Source organism: Sphaerodactylus townsendi, linkage group LG07, assembly GCF_021028975.2.
Source record: "Sphaerodactylus townsendi isolate TG3544 linkage group LG07, MPM_Stown_v2.3, whole genome shotgun sequence".
In the NCBI taxonomy this organism is placed as follows: Eukaryota; Metazoa; Chordata; class Lepidosauria; order Squamata; family Sphaerodactylidae; genus Sphaerodactylus; species Sphaerodactylus townsendi.
In genome coordinates, this window is record NC_059431.1 from 55731947 (window position 1) to 55753555 (window position 21609).

The 21609-nt window shown below is 39.7% G+C and overlaps 1 protein-coding gene across 3 annotated transcripts in view; it reads left to right on the forward strand.

The window, feature by feature from the left end:
- The window catches only part of KCNN2 (potassium calcium-activated channel subfamily N member 2), a 91194-nt gene that overhangs the window by 27655 nt on the left and 41930 nt on the right, over window positions 1-21609 (forward strand). For all 3 annotated transcript variants that reach the window (XM_048502960.1, XM_048502958.1, XM_048502959.1), the window contains one exon: window positions 2145-2563. In XM_048502960.1, coding sequence (XP_048358917.1) covers window positions 2145-2563 — 419 coding nt within the window. The remainder of the gene's footprint in view (window positions 1-2144; window positions 2564-21609) is intronic.

A 21609-nucleotide genomic window follows, 5' to 3' on the forward strand; every position in this document is an offset into this window, starting at 1 on the left:
CGTATGTTCAGAGATACTGAGCCATCATGAGCTATGCCCCCCCCCCGCAAGTGACTGAGGGGAGGTGTGCCAGGTCAAATGGCTGACCATCATGGTTTCCAGGCAGTCACCTGACCTTGGACATTCTCAGTTGGTTTTGCAGGGAAAAAAGCCCCAGTCAGCCACCAGTATATGCAATGTATTTCCATTCAATATACTTACATTATGGAACTATTTGCCAAATTCAACAATCCAAACCAGTTCCAAGTTTCAATCTTCTTATTATACTGTCAGTTACAAGAGATACTTGTATTTACACCTGCAATATGGGGGTCTATCAACTGCATGCCTGATTGTTTAGAATACCTCTTTTCTACACCAAGGAACATTCCTTATGCATTACAGAAGTCTTTGTCTGTCTACTGTGCCCTGAATTAATTTATTTTGGAATGCACTGTCAAGTAATGTCTTTAACAGTTCAAAATGAGCCTTGCAATCTGTAGAGAATTAAAATAGTAGGTTATATACTGCACATTGCCTTATTTTTCATGTGTAATTACATGCATACATTATTAAGGTCAGTCCTACTCCAAGTTTTTGCTACTTGAATTCTGTACAAAAGGGCTCAAGATGTAACAAAATACAACTATTGAACTCACAGGAATAAACAAAAGGTATCCCTGCCAAAGAAAAGCAAAACAGGGACACTTTACTAGGGGTCAGTGCCATTAAACAGGGAGTGTGGAAACATATGCTGTTTGAACCTGGACAACCAATATTATCAATTGAAGCTTTACTTTGGAATTTTAAATCTAATCTGAGTATCTTTTCTATAAACTGAACAAAATAGACAAACTGCTTTTTAAAACTTTCACTTGAGTTCAGTTTTTTTAATGATTTTATTCCAATAAATCTGCAAGCATACTGTTGCTGTAAAAATTGGATTGTGTATTAGTGATCTCTGACTGATCATGGTGCCTAAATGGTCTCAATCAGTTTAATGGTATGCCATTCTGTATGGGCATATGATATGGGCAACCTACTGTGTTCCCTAAATTTTCTGCAAGAAGGGAAACTCTTAACATGGGGATGCTTTCAAACAAGTGATAACTAGTCAGGTGGCTCAATCACAAGTACCATATGTCTATTTGGAGTTTCAAATTTTAATTTTGAATTGGTTTCTAAGAAGCTGGAAAATTGTGCAAGTTCATTTTGGACAATAGTATGTGTGTTGATTGAAACAGTATATTAGAAATTTGCCCAACAGGCAAATATCAACAGGAGTTTTTGTCCCTTAACAAAAATTTAGTCCATCATTACCTTTCATGGACGAAAACCTACTTCTTCAGATGTAGTGAGTACATCCTCACTGTGTGGTAATTTTATTGTAAAGGAATAGAGAACAGGAGATTCAGTGGTCCATGGAATGCAGGAATTACAGGGTGAAAAGTCTAATCAAGAAAATTCTTATCTAATCAAGAAAGTCTAATCAAGAAAAATACAGACTATTCACCAGTTGTACCAAGCTATTTAACAACTGGAATGGGTAGAGAATCCCAGATTCTGCAAAGATGACACTCATAGGCCCCTTCCGCACAGGCAAAATAATGCATTTTCAAACCACTTTCACAACTGTTTGCAAGTGGATTTTGCTATTCCGCACTGCTTCAAAGAGCACTGAAAGCAGTTTGAAAGTGCATTATTCTGCATGTGCGGAATGAGCCATAGTGAGATACAAGTCCCAAGTCATTTTTCAGCTCAGTGTAAAATGTCTGAATGAAAGTTTTAGTCTTGTGTCTTCCTTCCCTCCATGATTTTTTTTAAATCCAGTCCTATGATTTATATACTTATTGCCATTATTCATCCTTGCCCAGTGTCCATAACCTAGTGACAGTAAGATTTAAATCTATAATTAACACTGAAAGAGTTTTTTTTAACATTTGAGCAAGTGATGAATGAAACCTCATTTGGCTAAATAAGAAGTCTGAGAATACATGTCACTTTCATTTCAAATTATGACAGCTGTACTCATAAACTGTAGTTCGCATAATATTTGAAAAACATACTCTGCTTAATGTTTTAAATTTTATGTACTGATACCTTTGGGTGTGTAAAAACTCTTGCTAAAATTTCACCAATATTAACTTTCTGCATTGTTTTTGCAGTTGTTTATGGTGGACAATGGAGCTGATGACTGGAGAATAGCCATGACTTACGAGCGCATTTTCTTCATCTGCTTGGAAATCTTGGTGTGTGCTATACATCCTATCCCTGGCAACTACACATTCACGTGGACAGCACGGCTTGCCTTTTCCTATACTCCATCTACAACGATAGCTGATGTGGATATTATTTTATCCATACCCATGTTCTTAAGACTATATCTTATTGCCAGAGTTATGCTTTTGCATAGTAAACTTTTCACTGATGCCTCTTCTAGAAGCATTGGAGCACTAAATAAGATAAACTTCAACACTCGTTTTGTTATGAAGACTCTAATGACAATATGTCCAGGAACTGTACTCTTGGTTTTTAGTATCTCCTTATGGATAATTGCTGCATGGACTGTCAGAGCTTGTGAAAGGTAAGTTTCTTCTTTTAAAAACACATACATGGCCTAGCTGTATTATTCTAATAACCATCACTGCTATTCTTAGTAGTCTAGTTACTAAGGTACACTACTTCCCTGAGTTCTACTCTGCATTGCCTTTATCTGAGTTTTATGTCATTTCTCTTCCCATTTCTGTCATTTCCTTCTTTGGATGCATTTAAAGTTTGTTACCTTACTACAATATCCCAAGGCTCATTCTGCACATGCAGAATAATGCACTTTCAAACTGCTTTCAATGCTCTTCGAAGCTGTGCAGAATGGCAAAATCCACTTGCAAACAGTTGTGAAAGTGGTTTGAAAACGCATTATTTTGCGTGTGCGGAAGGGGCCCAAGATACTAAAAAAACATGCATTCTTCTTTTTCGTAAACTGGTATTTTAGTCATTAGAGTCTTTCTGCATTTTCTTATAACTTACATAGGACATTAACATAATTTAATGAAAACTTGTCATTATTGTTATAGTCCTAATAGTTCAATTGTGCTATATAGAATTATTAATGTTATAGTATACAATAACAGGGAAACATACAACAGAATTGCTGTTTCATAGATGTTGGTGTATTTTATTCCCAAGCCACCATATGGGATAATTATTTTTAAATAAAATGAAATGTTGGTTAGAGGCATGATGGACTGGTTACTGGGACAGTGAACTGAATATACCCAATGATGATTGAGTCAGTTTTGAAAGTAGCAAAGATGCTGACTCTGTGAACATACCCATAAAAAAGTAAATGGAGGCTTTCCAGTTGGAGAGGAGTATAATGTGGAACAAAATACAGAAACTCAGATTCAATTTTCAAAAAGGAATTTTCAGTTCTTCTGATCCAGTTGTCTGGCATAATTGTTCAGTGTTATAAACTAAATAGAATGTCTTATCAGGAGTTCAAAACGTCATGCAGAATTTGAAATGAAATGAAAGAACTGAGTGAACATGAAATGAGGAGCCGGTAATGTTGTAGTGGGTCTAGGCATAATCCAGGCAAAGCTATCCACTGCTAAGGTTGCTTTCAATGAAGATCTTAAATATATTTCTGAATTCTTACTCAACTGTGGCTGTGCCAGTCAAATTCTAATGATATACTTCATTTGAATATTTTGCAGTTGTGGCTTTTAAAAGTATTTACAAATACTCTATATAATTAACTCTTGAAAAAAATGACCTGTAAATCGCAATAACCAGGTCCCCAGCTTTTCAAGGCTAGGCTGAGCCAGTGCTGTTATGGGGCACAACCTAGTAATGTCTGGTTGAATAATTGTCATCATGGAAGTACCTTTTTTATACAAACAAAAACTGTGCCTTATTAAACCTGCAAGTGTGTTGTCACTGTTATATGGCTTTGAAGAGATGGACAATTCACCTCTAGGCCAGCTGTGAAATTTGGCATGTACATGATGAACATGAGTTGAACATACCTGTTTTGAACTCTGTTGATTACATACAATGTGAGTTCTTCACTGGGCCACCTTGAGATTCTCTGGCAGACTAGCCCCATCACTATCTTTGTGCCTGCACAGTAGCTGCTTAGTCACTGCAACTTTTGTCAAAGTCATGGTTGTTTCTGTCAACTTGCATAAATCAACTTGCATAAAGCATAGAATCATTTGCTGTTCATAGCCTTTTTGCACTCACAGAGTTAGATGCAGCTTTTAAATGACTGGCTTTGGCTAGATTACATTGCCTTTTGTACTTGTGAATATAGTGGTTTCTGTAGAAGAGGTGATTGCAAGAACTGGTTGTAATATTAGCTAGATTTATGAGCAGACATTGGTCCATTACTCAACGAACATTTACTTTGGGACATTTAGCTATGCAGTGGGGCTGAAGTGTGGTCTCCTTTCATTTCTGTTTACATGTGATGAGGCAGCGCAGTCCTCCCTGCAGCTAGTCTCAATAGGCCTCTGTTTTCAGGTTGTTTTAACAGTGCTCCTCATAAAGACACAGATCTGATAACACTCAGAAGTCCCAATACTATAGAGCTGATATTCTCTCCCCACCCTCCCTTCCCCTCCACAGACTCTCTTTTTCTCTGTCCCCACCCCACCCCCAGCCTCTCTCTTGCTGCTGTCATGGGGGAGAGACTTGTTTTAAAAAAGAGACTTGTCTGAAAAAAAGTTTTAAAATGCCCTCCTCATCATTAGGGAGGGCAGAAGCAGAGCAGAGCAGAGGAGGTGGGCTGGAGCCAGCAACAGACCTTCTTGTGGTTACACCAGCAACATGGAAGGGGGAGGCGAGGGGGAAGACATGGCTAGTAGTGCAAAGAGTGGGAAGGGTGGAGCTAGTCAGTCTGGCAGTGGGCGAAGGGAAGAGGTTTGGGGCAGAGCTGTGCTCACTGGCAAATCTCCCCAGTCTGGTAGCGAAACAAAATTAAATTTGTACTCAAAGTGGTCTTGGTTGCTGTGGGGAGACTAGAAAGTGAAAGTGGGGCTGGAGGAAAAACATCCCTACAAGGAATCTTGCTGCAACAGATGTGTGTTGTGTGTAATCAATATTGAAGACAAACATAGGCACAACGTTGTGAGCCCCAACTCAGAAATGTCAAACAGAATTTTTTTCATTTTTCATTTTAAAAAAATCAGAGATAGTGGCAGAATGGAAGGGAGTGGCAGAGTTGAATTGTAGAGGAAATAGTCATAATCAAACAGATACATACAATTAATTCAGACATATCTAAACAACTCACTGAACAACTGGCTTCCTGCTTGTAACTAGTGAGCAGGACATGAGTCAAGCTTGTAAGTGTTCACGTATAAATACTCACACAAGTACCATGGAAATTAACTAGGAACTAAATATACTATGTGGATGAGCTGTTAGTGTCCAATTATTGCCTCACATCTCCTGTTTATATATGCAGCAGTTAGAACACATAGTGGTGTTAAACCTTGGAGTGTATGAGATGGTCCTAAGATTTCAGCTTGCCACCTGAAATCCTGAGAATGAGCCCTAGAACCTTAGGCCAAATCTTATGTCATGATAGTCATGACAAAACTAAATCTATATATAGAGTGGGGGGAGTTCTCTTTCAGATACTTTTGATCTTGGAATCTGACCCATTCTTAAACAGGGTCATTTAACACCATCCTGTAGCCATACACCTTCTGTAAAGAAATGTAACTAAAATATAATGTAATTATATTGATTGGGAGTGTGAATAGTGGAAAGAACATGGATCTTTGACCTGTCCCACTATCTCACTGAGAAAAGGTTTTTGAGGTTGCAGAACTTATGTGGACTAACAGCCACTCGAATCAGGGTTCTCTGGTGGGGAAGAGGGCAAAATAATCCCTTCTTTCATCAGCAGGCTTCATGACTGAATGAAAATATTTGAAGTCTGAATGCAAAACATTTTAAAATACTTAAAATATATTATTATGGCATCATTCCATTACCTTGGCCAAACTTAATGCTGATACCCTTTATGGGTTCAATGTTACCTCTGCCCTTAGCCTAAGGAAGTATCAAGTTGTATATATAGATAACAGAACAGTACTTGAAATTAATCTCCTACATTTCAGCACTTTGATGTAAATAATCACACTGGGGGAGATTTAGACCTGTGTCAATGTATGATTATGAATTCACCAAGTATTAGAAAATTGTTTTAGCAGCATACTAGGAGAATCAGCTTCTTAACTTGTATTCTCACATTAATTGCAGTTGCATGCTTAATTTCCTGCAAGTCTTCCCCTAAAGCTATATGTCTCGCAAACCTGACATGCAAAATCATTGTCACTGGCTTTGACTTCAAGATTAGACAAGATTTAAAAAACAAAATGCAGTGAAACAAAGGCCCCTTCCGCACACGCAAAATAATGCGTTTTCAAACCACTTTCACAACTGTTTGCAAGTGGATTTTGCCATTCCGCACAGTTTCAAAGAGCACTGAAAACAGTTTGAAAGTGCATTATTCTGCATGTGCGGAATGTGCCATAGTTAGAAATTGGCTATTGTGGGTTTTCTGGACTATGTGGCCATGGTCTAGTAGTTTTTGCTCCTAACATTTCAACTGCATCTATGGCTGCATCTATTCTCTCTGCGGCACCACATCTCATCATGGCATGACTCTGAAGATGCCAGCCATAGATACAGGTGAAATGTTAGAAGCAAACACTATTAGACTCCGGCCATACAGCCCAGAAAACCCACAACATCCAATGTATTGTCAAAGGCTTTCATGGCCGAACTCAACTTGGTTGTTGTGGCCTTTCTGGGCTGTGTGGCTGTGGTCTGGTAGATCTTGTTCCTAACATTTTGCATTCATCTGTGGTTGGCATCTTCAGAGGTACATCACAGAGAGAAGTGTGTAACAACTCCACAACAACCACAACATCCTGTTGATTTCGGCTGTGAAAGCCTTCGACAATACATAGTCAGAAATCTTCACAGGGTACATCACTGTGTTTACTTATTCTAAAATATTTTTGATCTTGAATTGTTATCAGATACAACAGGAAGCATGCTTGTTTATGTCTTCTCATGATCTCAGTACAGGAAGAAAATAAGGATGCAGAAAAAAGTCAGAGAAGCAGATATGTGAAAATAACTGTGGCTAGCAAAATTGACTGTGACTCTTGTATTCTGTTGTTTAACTATGAATACTTGATAACCATTGCTCTTAAGGCCTGTCAACAAAGAGTAATCCGCATTTTATTTAAATTGTGAGAACTACAAGCCATAACCTTTTCTACCCTTACTATGCACTGAGGTTGGTGGTATGTGTGCTTCTGTGTACCTGCACACATGGGTCTTTTCAAATGCATGAAGTAAAAGTCACTGCACATTAATGTTTCTGACTAGAAATTATGGATAATGACTCCTCAAACTATGTATGGTTACCAACAATATAGATGTGCTTTATGATCAAGTTACATATTGGTTCCTTTATGACATAAAGATTAACAATACATTCATCAGGATGACCATTGAATGAAAAATAACTTAAACTGACATTTTCATCAAAGAGTAACATCAGTGGCTTAAATCACACAAAGTTATTATTGTTTGTATTTAATATAATCACCTGACGTCATACCATAGGGAGCTTAGGATTGGCGCCCCTTTGTTTTCTTTCCTCTGATCCTTTCAGTATTTCCAAGAGTTGCATTCTGAGTGAATGTGAGTACTAATTAGAGCCCTGAGCATTGTACTTTTTATATATGGTAAAAACAATTGTCTGTTGTAATGATCTTCCAGTATGATTGATGGAATCAATTTGAAATTAAAATAAAGAAAACCAATTTTCATGGTTTGCTGGGAAAAAATTAATCTAGCAAAACAACCTCAGAACACAGTACAAGGGAAATATTCATTCTTACAGTGCACTAAAACCAACATCTCTCATTTTATTTTGGCTTTGTAGAAATTGAAACATTATTGGTGATCACATTTCTTCAGTATTGTAAACTAGTGATAAGAAATCATTACAATAGTGATCAAATATCTGTTACCACCTTGATTTATGACTGTAACAATGTAAAGAATGGTCAAATATTTTGTTTTATTTTAGTTTTTATTTCAGATGCTTAAATGTCTATTAGATAAAATAATTATTTTTTTTGCTGTCTAAATATTTACAATTCAAGATCTGTGTTCATAAATAAGGATAGAGTAATGTATTAAAGTGACATTTCTATTTGCAGAAGAAAATAACCACCTGAAATACTGGTATACAAAACAGCAGCGAAGAGCATGCTCACTTTTTTTTTAACTGAAATGCTGCCACTGAATAATATAGACGAGGATCACACTAGCCTCATGGTGCAATCCTAGACAGGGATGCCAGCCTACAAGTGGGACCAGGGGATCTCCCAGAATTGCAGTTCATTTCCAAACTAAAAAAGAGAAGTTCCCCTGGAGAAAATGGATGCTTTGGAGGGTTGACTCGATGGCATTATTCCCCACTGAGGTCCATGTGCTCCTTGGGTTCCACCCCCCAATCTCCAGGAGTCTCCCAACCTAGACCTAGCAGCAGAGGTGGGATGCAAGCCTATTCGCACCTATTTGGTAGAACCGGTTACTAAAATTTTCTCAGTTCGGAGAACTGTTTAATAATTATTAACTCCACTAGGGACAAGGGGGTAATATCTGTCCCTGGGTATAACAAATCTCGTCAAGTGAGGGATGCAAAATCGCCCCCCTGCAGCCCCCTGCCCCCCATGGCACCCCCATGTTTGTATGAACTGTATGAAATAATGCAATATATAGTAATTCTATTTTTTTTTGTTCATTGGTATAAAGGTTGGGAAAGTATTATAGGTAAAGATTTTTCATTTTCTTTTTTCCCCTTGAAATTTATATTGGAAAGAGAGGTGTTTAAACTACTCTTTTAGATTAAGTATTTTGGATCTCTCCCTCTGTTAGTTTTCTTTCAAGTGAAATAGATAAAGTAGTCATAGGAATCTGAAGGGGAAGTAGAAAGGAGGGAGGGAGGGAAATATGGGAAGGAGGGAGGCAATAATGGATGTTTTAGTTGGGGGGGTTGAGAGAGATGGACAATTAGATATGTTTGTAATATGTTAACAATTGTAAACAGTTTTTGGTTTCTCTCCTTACTTATGTTATTATTTAAAATCAATCAATATAATTATATAAAAAAGAAATAATACACTACCATATGGTATATTGCTTTTTAAATATTTTAAACAGTCATTATTTGAGAGGAACTGCACCTGGGGCGCAGGTGCCCTGTGTCCTTGCCACAGCCCCGCCCAGGAATGCTTCACCCCCGGAATGCCTGGCCATGCCCCCGTCATGCCCCACCCAGTCCCATTGGTGCTACACCACTGTTTGAATCCCACCACCATCGGAACCTGTTACTAAAATTTTTGAATCAGCATCCCTACTCCTGCACATCCTCACTGGTGGCCAAAAGGAAGCCCAGCAATCCTTATTATAGACAAAGCTACACTCTTTGAAGTCCATTTTCTTTAAAAGATTCCATTGTTAAACATGTTTAATTCTATGTCATAATGTTGCTTAGAAAAAAGGGAAGTTTTCTAAATATATGTTGAACTAAGTATTCAATATTTTATTGAAAAAATATTTAATGGCCCCTGTGAAGTTCACCTGATTATATAAACTGGTTCATGTATAGGTGCAAGGATAGCTTGTGTAGCAGAGTTTGGGGCTAGCAGCCTCCACTGCTATCTCGCACCTTTAATCACTTCCAGGAGCCAGAACATCCAGCACTCTGTCCTTCTCAGCTGGACACTGTGGTGCCCTGATATATATAAACTTTTCAAACAACAAATGCATTTATGTATTTATTTGATTACTGTTGTGGGTTTTCTGGGCTGCATGGCTGTGGTCTGATAGTTTTTGTTCTAAACATTTCGCCTGCATCTATGGCTGGGGTCTTTAAAGGCATGTCACTGTACGATGTGTTTCTCTCTGTGCCACAGTGTGGAGTGACTATGTGAAGAGGTATGTTTTGTCCACCTCACAAGTGGGGGGAGGGGGTCCTGAACATAGGGAGTGTTTTCCTAAATGGTTTGCATATTCCTTTTCTAAGAATATTTCTTTAGGGAAATAGTGTGGAACTATAGAACGACCTACTATCATTTAATTCCTAGTTATTTTAGAGACTATTTTAACTTCTTGAAGAAAGAAATATCTTGCCTCTAGGTTTTCTGAACAAATGGAAATCATTTTATTGCATTCTTATTCCAGCTGAGAATATTTTGTTCATTGTGATAAGAGGCAGAAAGAAGAGTTATAAAAGGAAAATTTCAAAGTATCGTGAAGGGTTCACCACACAGCTGAACATAAGGTTAATGGGAGTCTCATGGCTAAAAGACAACTCACTGTTCAGTAAATGTACTATTCGTCAAGTATACAGGTGTCAGGAGATAAGAGACCTTTGAAAGACCACAAAAAGTCACTATCTCTCATAACTGGAAAAGACTGAGACAGTTAAGAAAGCTTTGAGTATTTAAAAATAATATTTTATTGCTTATTGGTTGTAGTTTAGCAAACATATGAATTAATTTACTACATTTTCAGATTTTTTTGTTTTTAATGACGAATTACACATTTGCTGCATGTTAATTCATCTAGTTTTTATTACACGTTGCATAAGAGAGCCACATACCAAAACTAAATCTTATAAAAAGGATATAAAATATTCTATATATAATTTTAAAATATTGTTTTGCCTAATCCAGTGTGCAGTGCCTGGTTTCTTATATTCACAACAAATTTTAGGTAGCAAGAATGGAGAAAATATCCACTTGCAACCTAGGACAGCAGTGGTAGACTCAATAGATAAAGGGTGCTTTGCAACAAAATATCGTTGCGCAGGAGTGATCTCAAAGATGACTTTTGCAGCCATCCTTTGGGAAAGGTAGCAATCTGTTTCCACCTTTCTGGCCATCAGAAAGCAACTACTGGGACAGTTCTGATGGCCTTAGATGGCTGGAAAGATGGGACTAATCCTACATTTCCTGCCACACTTGATGACTGCAAGAACTGGGCTTATGGGAGCCATAAAAGTTCACTCTGATGCTGTTTTCGATCCTTCACTTCTGGGGCAGGGAAAATCTCGATCACTTCATCCTTTGGCCCTCCCTCTGCTCTCATTTTGTTTCTGCTGTACTCTTTTCTCTTCCTGTTAATGCACCTTCCATTTTTCTCTCACACTCCATCTTTCACCTCCACAAACACTTTCAGTCTCTCTCTTTCCACCCCATTATGCATACCACCTGCTTCCATCAGCTTTCTTCCACAATTTCTTTTTACTCCTTTCATTTCCCACTGCTCCTCTACCCTCTCAATATTGAATTCTACTTTAGATAGCTTTAACTCATGAACTCTTTTTCCCTCTCTGAGCATGTGTAGACAGGGTTGCTACTTTTTGTGTTTTTAAGCTCTATATTTTTGACTTACCAGAGTTTTCTACTGACCTGAGGTTCCTGGTAGAAATATGCCCCCTTCCTTTGTGTGTGTTGTTTAATTCACACTCTGTGGTCAAATATGGAATTAAACATATGGTAATACTGGGCTGATAGGGGACAGGATTTGCTTTGATAAAGGAGCTTTTTACTGTGGTTTTGACACTTTAAAAAAAAGTAGCACTGAGAAAGTATGATCCCATTCATGAAGAACATAATTATTCTTCATATGGTCATGTAGGTCATGATCCCTGTACAGTCATAAAATTCTGGATAAGGCATTGGAAAATCATCATCCTGATCTACCTCAGGAATTCTGTGATGATAAACAGATGAACAATGAACAGCAATATACAGTATACACTGAAAAAGCACTACAAAGGACAGAAATAATAGCCTTTTGTGCCAAAAGGTCTGCTTCTTTATCAAAATGCAGTTTTACATTTGCCTTGCATCCATCCTTCCAAGATATGATATACAGTATGTTTATTGGTCAGAATAGATGCTGGTATTGATTGTTTATTTGGCATGCAAAATCCCGACATTAATTTACACAATTGTCTGGGAGTTTTATCAAAGTACAAGAACACAGTAGACTATGTGAATATAAAGATATAGACAATATGACCTTAACAACAAAATAATTCATGTATAAACAGTTGGATGTTGGGCAATTGAAAAGTACCCTTACCAGATGAGACAGGAAGAAAGTCTCTGCAAAAGAGAACATTATTACTATACCATTCCTAACACTTGATAGGAATTCAAAAATAAAATAACTATTGACCAACATAAGAGAAACTTCATGCATATTCATTCCATTGAGTTGAAGACTAGAGACAATATTGTAATGGTAATTCCCATCAAGGAATATAGTGATAGAGTAGACCAACAATAAGTCTATACATATGCATTTGTGAATACAATGGAAAATCACAGGAATCCTACATTGACAACTCAAGTATCTGCTGCCGGACTGTGTGTAGCCGGATAAATATGTTCAGAACCTCAAATCAGTGTCCATGATGACTGCCATTACAGTACTTCTGTCCACAGTAGTCACACAACTTTATGATTCCAAAACACAGATGCTGATAAAAGTGATTTTGGCAGTAGCTGCAAAGAACTGCAAAGTGATCCCTATTTCATAATTTATTGTGTGGTATGGTTCAGTAGATGAATCAATTATACTAACCGTAGAAAATGAAATTCTAATGGGCTTGATGCTGAAAAGTTCCAGCTATAATGATTTGGCTGTGTTGCCTAATTACCGCTTGCCAGGTCTCAGAGATGTTCTCTGGGAAACAAAACAAAAAAAATGGAAAAGATTCATACATTTTTAAAGAGACAGAAATAATACAGCACCCGACATCCTGGCAGTCCTCTGACAATAGTCCAAAACAACTGTAAGATCTATGCTGCAAAACTCTGTGCCTGTGCAGAGTCCTAAGGGTCAAGTCATAATTAAGGATCAATGCAAGCAAAAAAGATGAGCGTTTGAGACACTGCTTTTTGCTCTGGGTAGTGGAAAAGCATTAGAAATACCTGTGTAAGTGTTGCCTTTGCATACAGGAGTGGACTAGGAAGTTCAAATAGGCCAGGAGCAAGTCAGATAGATTATCCTTCAATTTCCTATGGAGGGAACAATGAGTGAACCAACAGGTTTGCCAGTTTCCCCGGTCTCTGACAGGGATGGGGAGGGGGGTGGGGGATGGGGGTAAGGTTGTCAGATCCAGGTTGGGAACCTTCTGAAGATTTGAGGATGGAGCCTGGGGACGACAGTGACCTCTGTGGGGTTCAATGACATAAAATCATCTTCCAAAGTATCCATTTTTCCATCTTTATTGTCTGGAGAAGAGCAGTAATTCCGGGGGATTCCCTGGTCCCATCTGGAGCCTAGTATCCCTAGATGTCACTGACCAGATCTAAGTAGAGTTGTCCTTGCAGTGCTGCCAGAGCAACTGGGGTTCAGATCTGCAGTGCTACCAATGGCCTTTTATGGCAGTGGTCCACTGGGAACTTCCCACGTAAGCTAAGTGGCCGCTTGCATAGAGGAAATTTTTGCCTTTGGTCATATTGTAACTGTAGTGGCTGGGAATGGAAGGAAGATGCAACATGCTAGCATACTAGCAGTGAAGCTGGCTTGTAATGCAATCCTGTGCAGAATTTATTCTGTCTAATTCTGTCAACTTCTGTACAATCAGAATGTTCCAGCCATGATGCCAATTCCTGTAGTGAGATGGACAATTATAAGATTCTAGGATGTGTAAAAATACAAGCTTATTTGCAACACTCTTTTTGTGAGAGCTTGATTAATTATCTGACTGCTTTTAGGTGTGATTTTACATGGGGCTTGAAAGCTTATGTGGATTTTAAAAAATGGAAACGTTTTAAAATTTATTTCTTTAAAAAAGACTCAAGGTAAAGATGACACTCACTATATGTTAAAAGTATTGTTCGGCTAAAACTTGAAGTTCAGTTCTTCTCACTGGGATATTTAATTGACCTAAAAGATTTATGATTTTTCCATTTTAAAAGGTACAATATATCATTACATTAGATGGAATTTTTCCTATAATCTTAGTACATTTAGAGATTGACTGTAATGTATTCATATCATGTGCTATCATGTTTCTATACAGAAATGTTGATATATTTTGCATAAAAGAATAAATAAAACAATTTATTTAAAGATGCTCAAGAAGTTTGGAAAAACTTCTTGTTTTTTAGTTCTGGAGAACAGTTAACTCAGGGCAAAAAATTAGATGTCATTTTTATTTTATTTTTGGACCAGTTGTGTCTGAGCTTTCCTGATCTAATTCTTGTTCCATGTAGTTACTAACAGCCTCAAGAAGCATCTTTTTAAAGATCTGAGGGAACCCTTTTGTTCAAGAAGTTTATTCAAACATTGCTATGCCAGCTTTCCATCTAAACAGGTAGCAAACATGAAAACATCTTAACATCCAAAAGAGCATTTAAAATAATTTATATATGAAATAAACATAAAACGAATACAATAACACACATAACAATACAAGCAGGTATTATACCAAACAAAACAAAACAAAAGTCTTCTCCCACTGATCAGAGAAAATAATAGGGACAGTTAAATCACCCTAGGGAGTGAGTTCCTAAGTATTGTTGCCATCTTGCCTCAGATGGTGATGGCACCTGAAAAAAGGCCTCTGAATATGACCGGAGTAGATGAGTGGTTCATATGGAAGAAAGTGGTCCTTAAGGTATGCTGGCCCCCAAGATGCATTGGAATTTAAAGGTTAATACCACCATCTTGAATTGGACCCAGAAGCAAATTGGGAATCAGTTCAGAGGAAACAAGATTGGACTGATATGGTCCTTATGAGCAACTCCAGTCAACAATCTGGTTGTACCAACTGTAGCTTAGAGCATATGACAGTAATCTCATCTTGATGCACTGCAGTGCCAATATTTTTTTCTGCCCAGGAAGAGCCATAGCTGGTGAAAGGTATCCTGGGGCAGTGCTGTCACCTGTTAATATAGTAATAGACCTGGGTCCAGTACCACCCCCAAGCTGTGAACCTGCTGCTTTTGGGGTGTGTGTGTGTGTGTGTGTGCAAACCTATCTAGAACAGGAGGTTTCCCCTTTCCTCGGTCAATCAGTACTTTCTAGCTGTAGTATCTCCATTTTGTTGGGACTGAGGCAGATTCTGCATGGGCCAAAAACAGTGGTGTCAAAACGGTGTGAAAATGGTGTAAATACTTTTACACTGTTTTAAACCATTTTATACTGTTTTCATATCGTTTTCACACTGCTGTTTTTGGCCCATGCGGAATCTGCCTGAATTTCAGTTTGTTAGCCATTATCCATCCTCAGACTGCTTCCATCATGCTTTTTTTATGGCTGGTTTTAATGTTGACCATTTTTGCTTGTTGTTTTTATTATTTTATTTTTGTATTGCTATCTCAAGCAGGTCTCTGGAAACATTGCATATAAATATTCTAAATAATTTTTATGATGTTTTATTTACCACAAACAGATAGGAGAGTGGTTCAGCAGGTAGCATTGCCGAGGAATTACTCCTCAGAAGCTCAGGGTATTTTCTTGCATCTCATGACAGGGCTTGCTTAGAATGGTGGCATTTCTGGCTCAGGAAATGTTTTCCCCAAATTGGATAAAATACATTTAAGTTAATTTACTGATCTGTGCTTACTTTGCTTTGAATCCATGCGAGATCTAAAGTACCTGAAGCTGTTCTCCAGAGTTTGGGACATATAAAATATCCTGCAGATCATGAAAATGTTAGTGAATCCCATATACTAGTTATACAACGTAATACTATTTTTACTAGATTACATGGCCATCCTAAACAGAATTACATGCCTCTAAATCCACTGACTTCAAAGGACCTGGAAGGGTGTAACTCTTTTTAGGAATGCACTGTTAATCACATTTTCTTGAGGACAACAATTCTACAGTTCTGATATTGAGTATCTGAAATATTTTATGAACACACTTATTTTAGGGTTGCTGGGCAACTAGGAAAATACTGGAGATGGGAACATAGGGGAGTTGGCTGTCACTGGCAGTGTGATATCTTGGGAAACCCAGCAGTGATTCTCTACCTCTCTGGGAATTGCTGGTATCTCCTAGAGAAGACTGATAGGACTTTCAGGAAAAATCCAGAAGTGACATAACACTATCAGCCTGATGGTCTTTTGTTTCCTCCCAGTGCTGCTCCTGTGCAGGGATCTAGCAACCCTGGCTTCATAAAGTAGGGTGAGGACAACGTTTTTTAAAAAGAGAAAATATGTGCATATAGATTTGAAATAATATGAATGGAGTTCTGCTTGTTTTCATTTTCTTCTTGAAGCAACTATGGCTAACGTCTTTTTTGCATTAAAAGCACACAAATAGGGATTCCACAAGGACTTGTGAGGACCATCTCAAGTTCTCCTCCCTCACTATTTCCTCTTTCCTTTCCCTGAAAACCTTTCTTGACCTCTTCCCTTTTCCTGCTTCCTTATCTCCTTCCCATCCATCAAACCACCTATCTTTATCTGCCTCCTGCAATCATCAGCTTTTCCTCCTTCCCTATCTTTGGCATCCCCAGCCTAGAAAAACTATCACCTGTTTGCATGTTGCCAGCTGAGTCCTAGTTGTGTAACTTGCAAGAACTTTCCTCTTATATCCCAACACTATTTTCCCTATCCTTCCCTCTGACAACCCTCATATCCTCACATTTTCCCGAGTCTTTCTCCATTTCCCACTCATCCACCAACTTACCTTTTATCTGCCCTTTGTCTTCAGCTATATTTAATATTTATTTACTTCATTTATGACATTTTTTCTACACAATGTAGACCCAAAGCACTTTACATCATTCTCCTCTCCTCCATTTATCCTCACAAAAACTCTGTTAGGTGGATTAGGCTGAAAGTATGTGACTGTTCCAAGGTTACCCAATGACCTTCTGTGGCAGAGTGGTGATTCAGACCTGGATTATGCCATCAATCCTAGTCTGAAACTTTAACCACAGCACTACACTGGCTTTTGTGGGGTGGCTGCCATTGAGCAGTAACAAGCAGTTAGTTCTGGATGAATCATACCTTTTGCATGATAGAAAGTTGCCTGATGGTTGCTGCAGGGCTTTCTCTCTCAAAGGCTCAAGTTGCCTGATGGTTTCTCTCTCAAAGTCTCAAACAAATCTGGAAAGCCCCCATTCTTTTCACTGGCAAAATCTAAGGTTTGAAGACTGCCAGTACTCTATAATGGTCACTGAGATCTCTTAAAGTTTCAGGCACTGGTCCAATTATTTGGGGGCATTTTAATCCTGAGTGTTCTGGGTTTCTTGCACTTCAGTTCTTTCCACAAACCTGAGGCTTATCTTAGGATGGAGAAGAATGTGTCATGGCTGTTAATGCCTCCAATCTCTGGAGTTAAGTATCCACAGGTTTTGCCATGTTGAGAATTAGAAATATGCATGAGTTTGCAGGCCAGAATCTGTAAGAAGGACTTACACTGGCTGCAAAGAAACCAACTAGATACAGGTCAATTCTGCACAGCAAATATATAATGGATTGCAATTGTAATAAAGGAACCTGTTTTCCTGGTTTCCTTCTTACATGCATGGCATGCAGGCAGCGATTGGAGCCCACAGAAACAATCTGGGGCTCAAGAAACCAAGGCAAGGCACACATGCATTCACATGCAGTTGCATACTTGCCAATTGCAGCCAGATGTGCAGATGATACCCCCGGTGAATAAAACACAGGACACACACTGGATTGAAATGGGCCACAGCCCTTTTTATTGAATGCTGAAGCTGAGCGAACAAGTGGAGCGCATCTTAACACCGGGACAGCATCCCAACTGACACGGCACCAACCCCAGTCCTTATTAGGGTGATCCTACAAGTCCCAGGCCACCGGGCACTCGCCCCCCTAACAGCCCCTAATTGGTGGGTTGTCGGTCTCCACTGCAGAGGCCTTCCTGGCTTGCTCACTGAGCCCGACCCATCCCAAGCCCCGTTCAGAGGCCTTGAACTGCAGGGAGGTCCGTCGTGCGATTTTGGCCTCCCCACAAGGATGTGCTCCTCTGCCCAAGCCACTAGGGCTGTGACGTGAGTAGCAGCACATCTAACAACCCCGTCCCATAAAGGGAGGGAGGGCAGGTCAGTTTGCCAAAGGTGCCAATAGAGGCTGAGGCCACCGCGTGCTGCCTATTATTTAGGGAGCGTGCTCCACCCATGCGTTACGCATGACATTGCCGGGTGGGAAGGCTCTGCCGTATGGCTGCCCAGAGTCACGCATGCTCCGTGCATGGAGCTCACCGTGTGCCCTGCCCCCCTGTCACAATTACAGGCCTTGTTGACTCAAGTGCCATCATTTCTGGCTAGCTGCTTGTTGTTTCTAACTCAACTGCTAGTGCAGACAAAATCTTAACATTTTATTATTGCATATTGTTGGGAGAAACTCAAGAATGCACTATTACTATGGACACTTGTTTGGAAGTTCCATTTAGATGTACAGGATTTAGTTCTAAATTATACTTAGACTTTAAGGCACTGTTTCTATTCATAAAACACTACCTGATCTCATCAGATCTCAGGAACTAAACAGTGTTGGCACTTGGATGGGAGAAGAGGAAGGCAATGGTAAACTACCTCTGGTTCTTACTTGCCTTGAAAGTCCCTTGCTAGGGTCATTATGAATCAGTAGCATCTTGATAGCACATCATATATACATAAGGTATGTGTTAATTGTAAAGCAGTGGTTCTCAACCTTCCTAATGCCGCGACCCTTTAATACAGTTTCTCATGTTGTGGTGACCCCCAACCCAAACATTTATCCATTTTACAGATGGAGAACACTGATGCAGAGAGTGTTAGGCGACCCTTGTGAAAGGGTCGTTCAACCCCCAAAGGGGTCACAACCCACAGGTTGAAAACCGCTGCTGTAAAGGGTTGAAAAAAAGGGTTGGGAGAAAAATAAGGTTGCTAAGCCCCTGCCAGGGTTGGGGGATCCTCTCCCATCCTGCACTAATCAGCTGGCCAGCAGAACTTACTGGCAGCAGGGGAGGTCAGCAATGCTTGCTAGTAACATGTCATTTCTGGCACAAATCGGAAGTGAACACAATGTGGGACACTCTGGGAACTGGGAAAAAACACTGTGATAAACACTGTGACAGCTTCAACTATAGAGCTCTTGCCCAAATACCAAAGCATCATCATGTTGATTCAGGTTTGTCTCTATTTAATACTGCACTGTAAAACTTCTTGCTATGGGAAAAGAAGCATAATAAAGACAATTTTGTGCTTAAAGTTCAAAAATTACATTTCCTACCGAAAAATCATTGCATTTGTCTTCTCCCTGGATTGAATAGGCTGTTTTAATACTATGACATGAGATCAAACCACAGTGCGGAGTGCCACTGAAGACCTTCCTAGTGCAGTTTGAATGGTGGCATCCAAAATTGCAGTTTGTACTTGTGATTAATGATCCTATATGTTTCCTTTGTGCTTACTGCTGTTCAGACTCCAATAAAGCATTCAGCCTTTGAATGACATCTCATATAACATGATTATGCCACTCCTGGTTAGTTTTGTAAATTTATTTAGAAACACTGTATATTAATTTACATATCAGGGATGACTTTTTAGCATCTAGTGTTGTTCTTATACTTTGTTTGTTTTGCTTTACATTCATGTACTAATGGCAATTACCCACTTTACACATTCACTGGTTAGGTGAGAATATTTGCATGATGAAGGGACAATGGTACCCCTCCCACTACACTGTGCAGATATCACAGGCTCTTCCCTCATTTGCATCAGTCATCCACGCAGAATGCCTGTATTACAGTCGGTGATATCTGCATGGTGAAAAAGAGAGGGACACAACTCCTTTCACTGCAGACAGCTTATGCAATATTTCCAGGAATTTGATGTTGGTGACTTTTATGCTCAAGTTGGCAGATCTAAAGCCTTTTCACAGACCTAAAGCCCTTTGACAACAGTCAGAAATTTGTGTTTTGTGAAGTTTATATCAGAGAGTCATTCAGATTAGTTGTCTTTTTGATTTTTTTGTTGAAAAACAGGTCAAATTAAAAGGGAAGTACAAAATCTGCAGTATACTGGGGAGAAACAATAAGCTATGCTATACTACATATTTATTTAAACTAGGGATGAAAAGACAAAATATTTATTATTTTGGGACATGTCTAATAGCTAGTTACTCCACTCAATATTAAATTGACAAGCTTCAGATTTAGGAGGCTGGGCATTTTAGCTATTGTTAGTCTATCTATATAATGTTTAACAGGTCTATACTTGAGTCAGATCAAGCTGTTTTCAAAATGTTTCCGAAAACCTTTTTCTTCATTATTTCAGAATCTGAATCTCCATAATAAGTTTTATTTGTGCTATTTAGGAGAGTAAAGAGCAAAGTTGTGGATTTTTTTTTAAAAAATGAGATTATCAGTATTGAGTGGGCTAAACTGAAGCAGGCAAGTCTACACAAAGTAGCAAAGATGTAACGTTTATTTTTTTTTACTTGTTGGCATTGCATGGGGATGTTTGGAGACTCATTTCGTCAGAAAGAATACTAACACAACTTGTTGGAATAGAAATCGGCCGCAGCCCAAAATTTATTTAACACATAACCAAGAAACCTTGAAGCTGGGCGAGCATACCAGAGCACATCCTGGCCCCCAGGTAGCAAACCGCTGAACCTGGTTATAGAGACGTAAGCTGACCTTAGGCCCCTTCCGGACAAGAACCCTGTCTGGCACATCCCGAGGAAGCGGAACAGGAAGTTACTAGGTGCCACAAGGGCGCAAACCCAATTTGTGACACCCCTCCCTGCGGGCAGTGAGCTCTCAGCGCCAGCCCCCCAGGCTTGGCTTTGAGCTCTGTCATGCACCCACCGGACCTCATAAGGAGGCCCCGAGGTGGGAAGGTCCGGCATGCAGCTTCTGCCTTCCCCAAATAGGATGTGCTCTGCCTTTTCGCCCAGAGTGAACTGCGACAAACATAACAATATGAACAACCCCTCAAACCCTTCAATTGGGACGGGGAGGAGGGCCGCCGCGATCTGGCCTTGAAAGGGCCCAACCCCTGCAGCCGCAGCCTTTTAAAGGCTGCCAGGAGGCCTGTCGCGATGCGGCACCCGGCCCGCGTGAGCCGCCTCATCGGCGGCGGGGAGGTGAAGCCTCTGTCGTCCCCTTGTGGCCTCAGGCTGAAGCCTGGGGCGCGATTTATCAGAGGATGTTTAAGAACTCTTCGTCAGAAAAGAATACTAACACAAATCTTGTTGGAATAGAAACGCCTGCGGCCGCAACCAAAATTCTATTTAACAACATAACCAAAGAAACCTTGAAGCTGGTGAGCATACCAGAGCACATCCCTGGCCCCCCAGGTAGCAAACCCGCTGAACCTGGTTATAGGGGCAGCCCAAGCTGACCCAGCTGGAGCCCTTTCGGACCAGAACCCCTGTCCGGCACATCCTCCAGGCAAGGAACAGGAAGTTGCCTAGGTGCCACAAGGCGCCTTAAACCCACCATTTGCTGACACCCCTCCCCTGCCGGCGGACAGCGAGCCTCAAGCCTTCAGCGCACAGCCCCAGGCTGCCTGGCTTTTCGAGAGTTTCT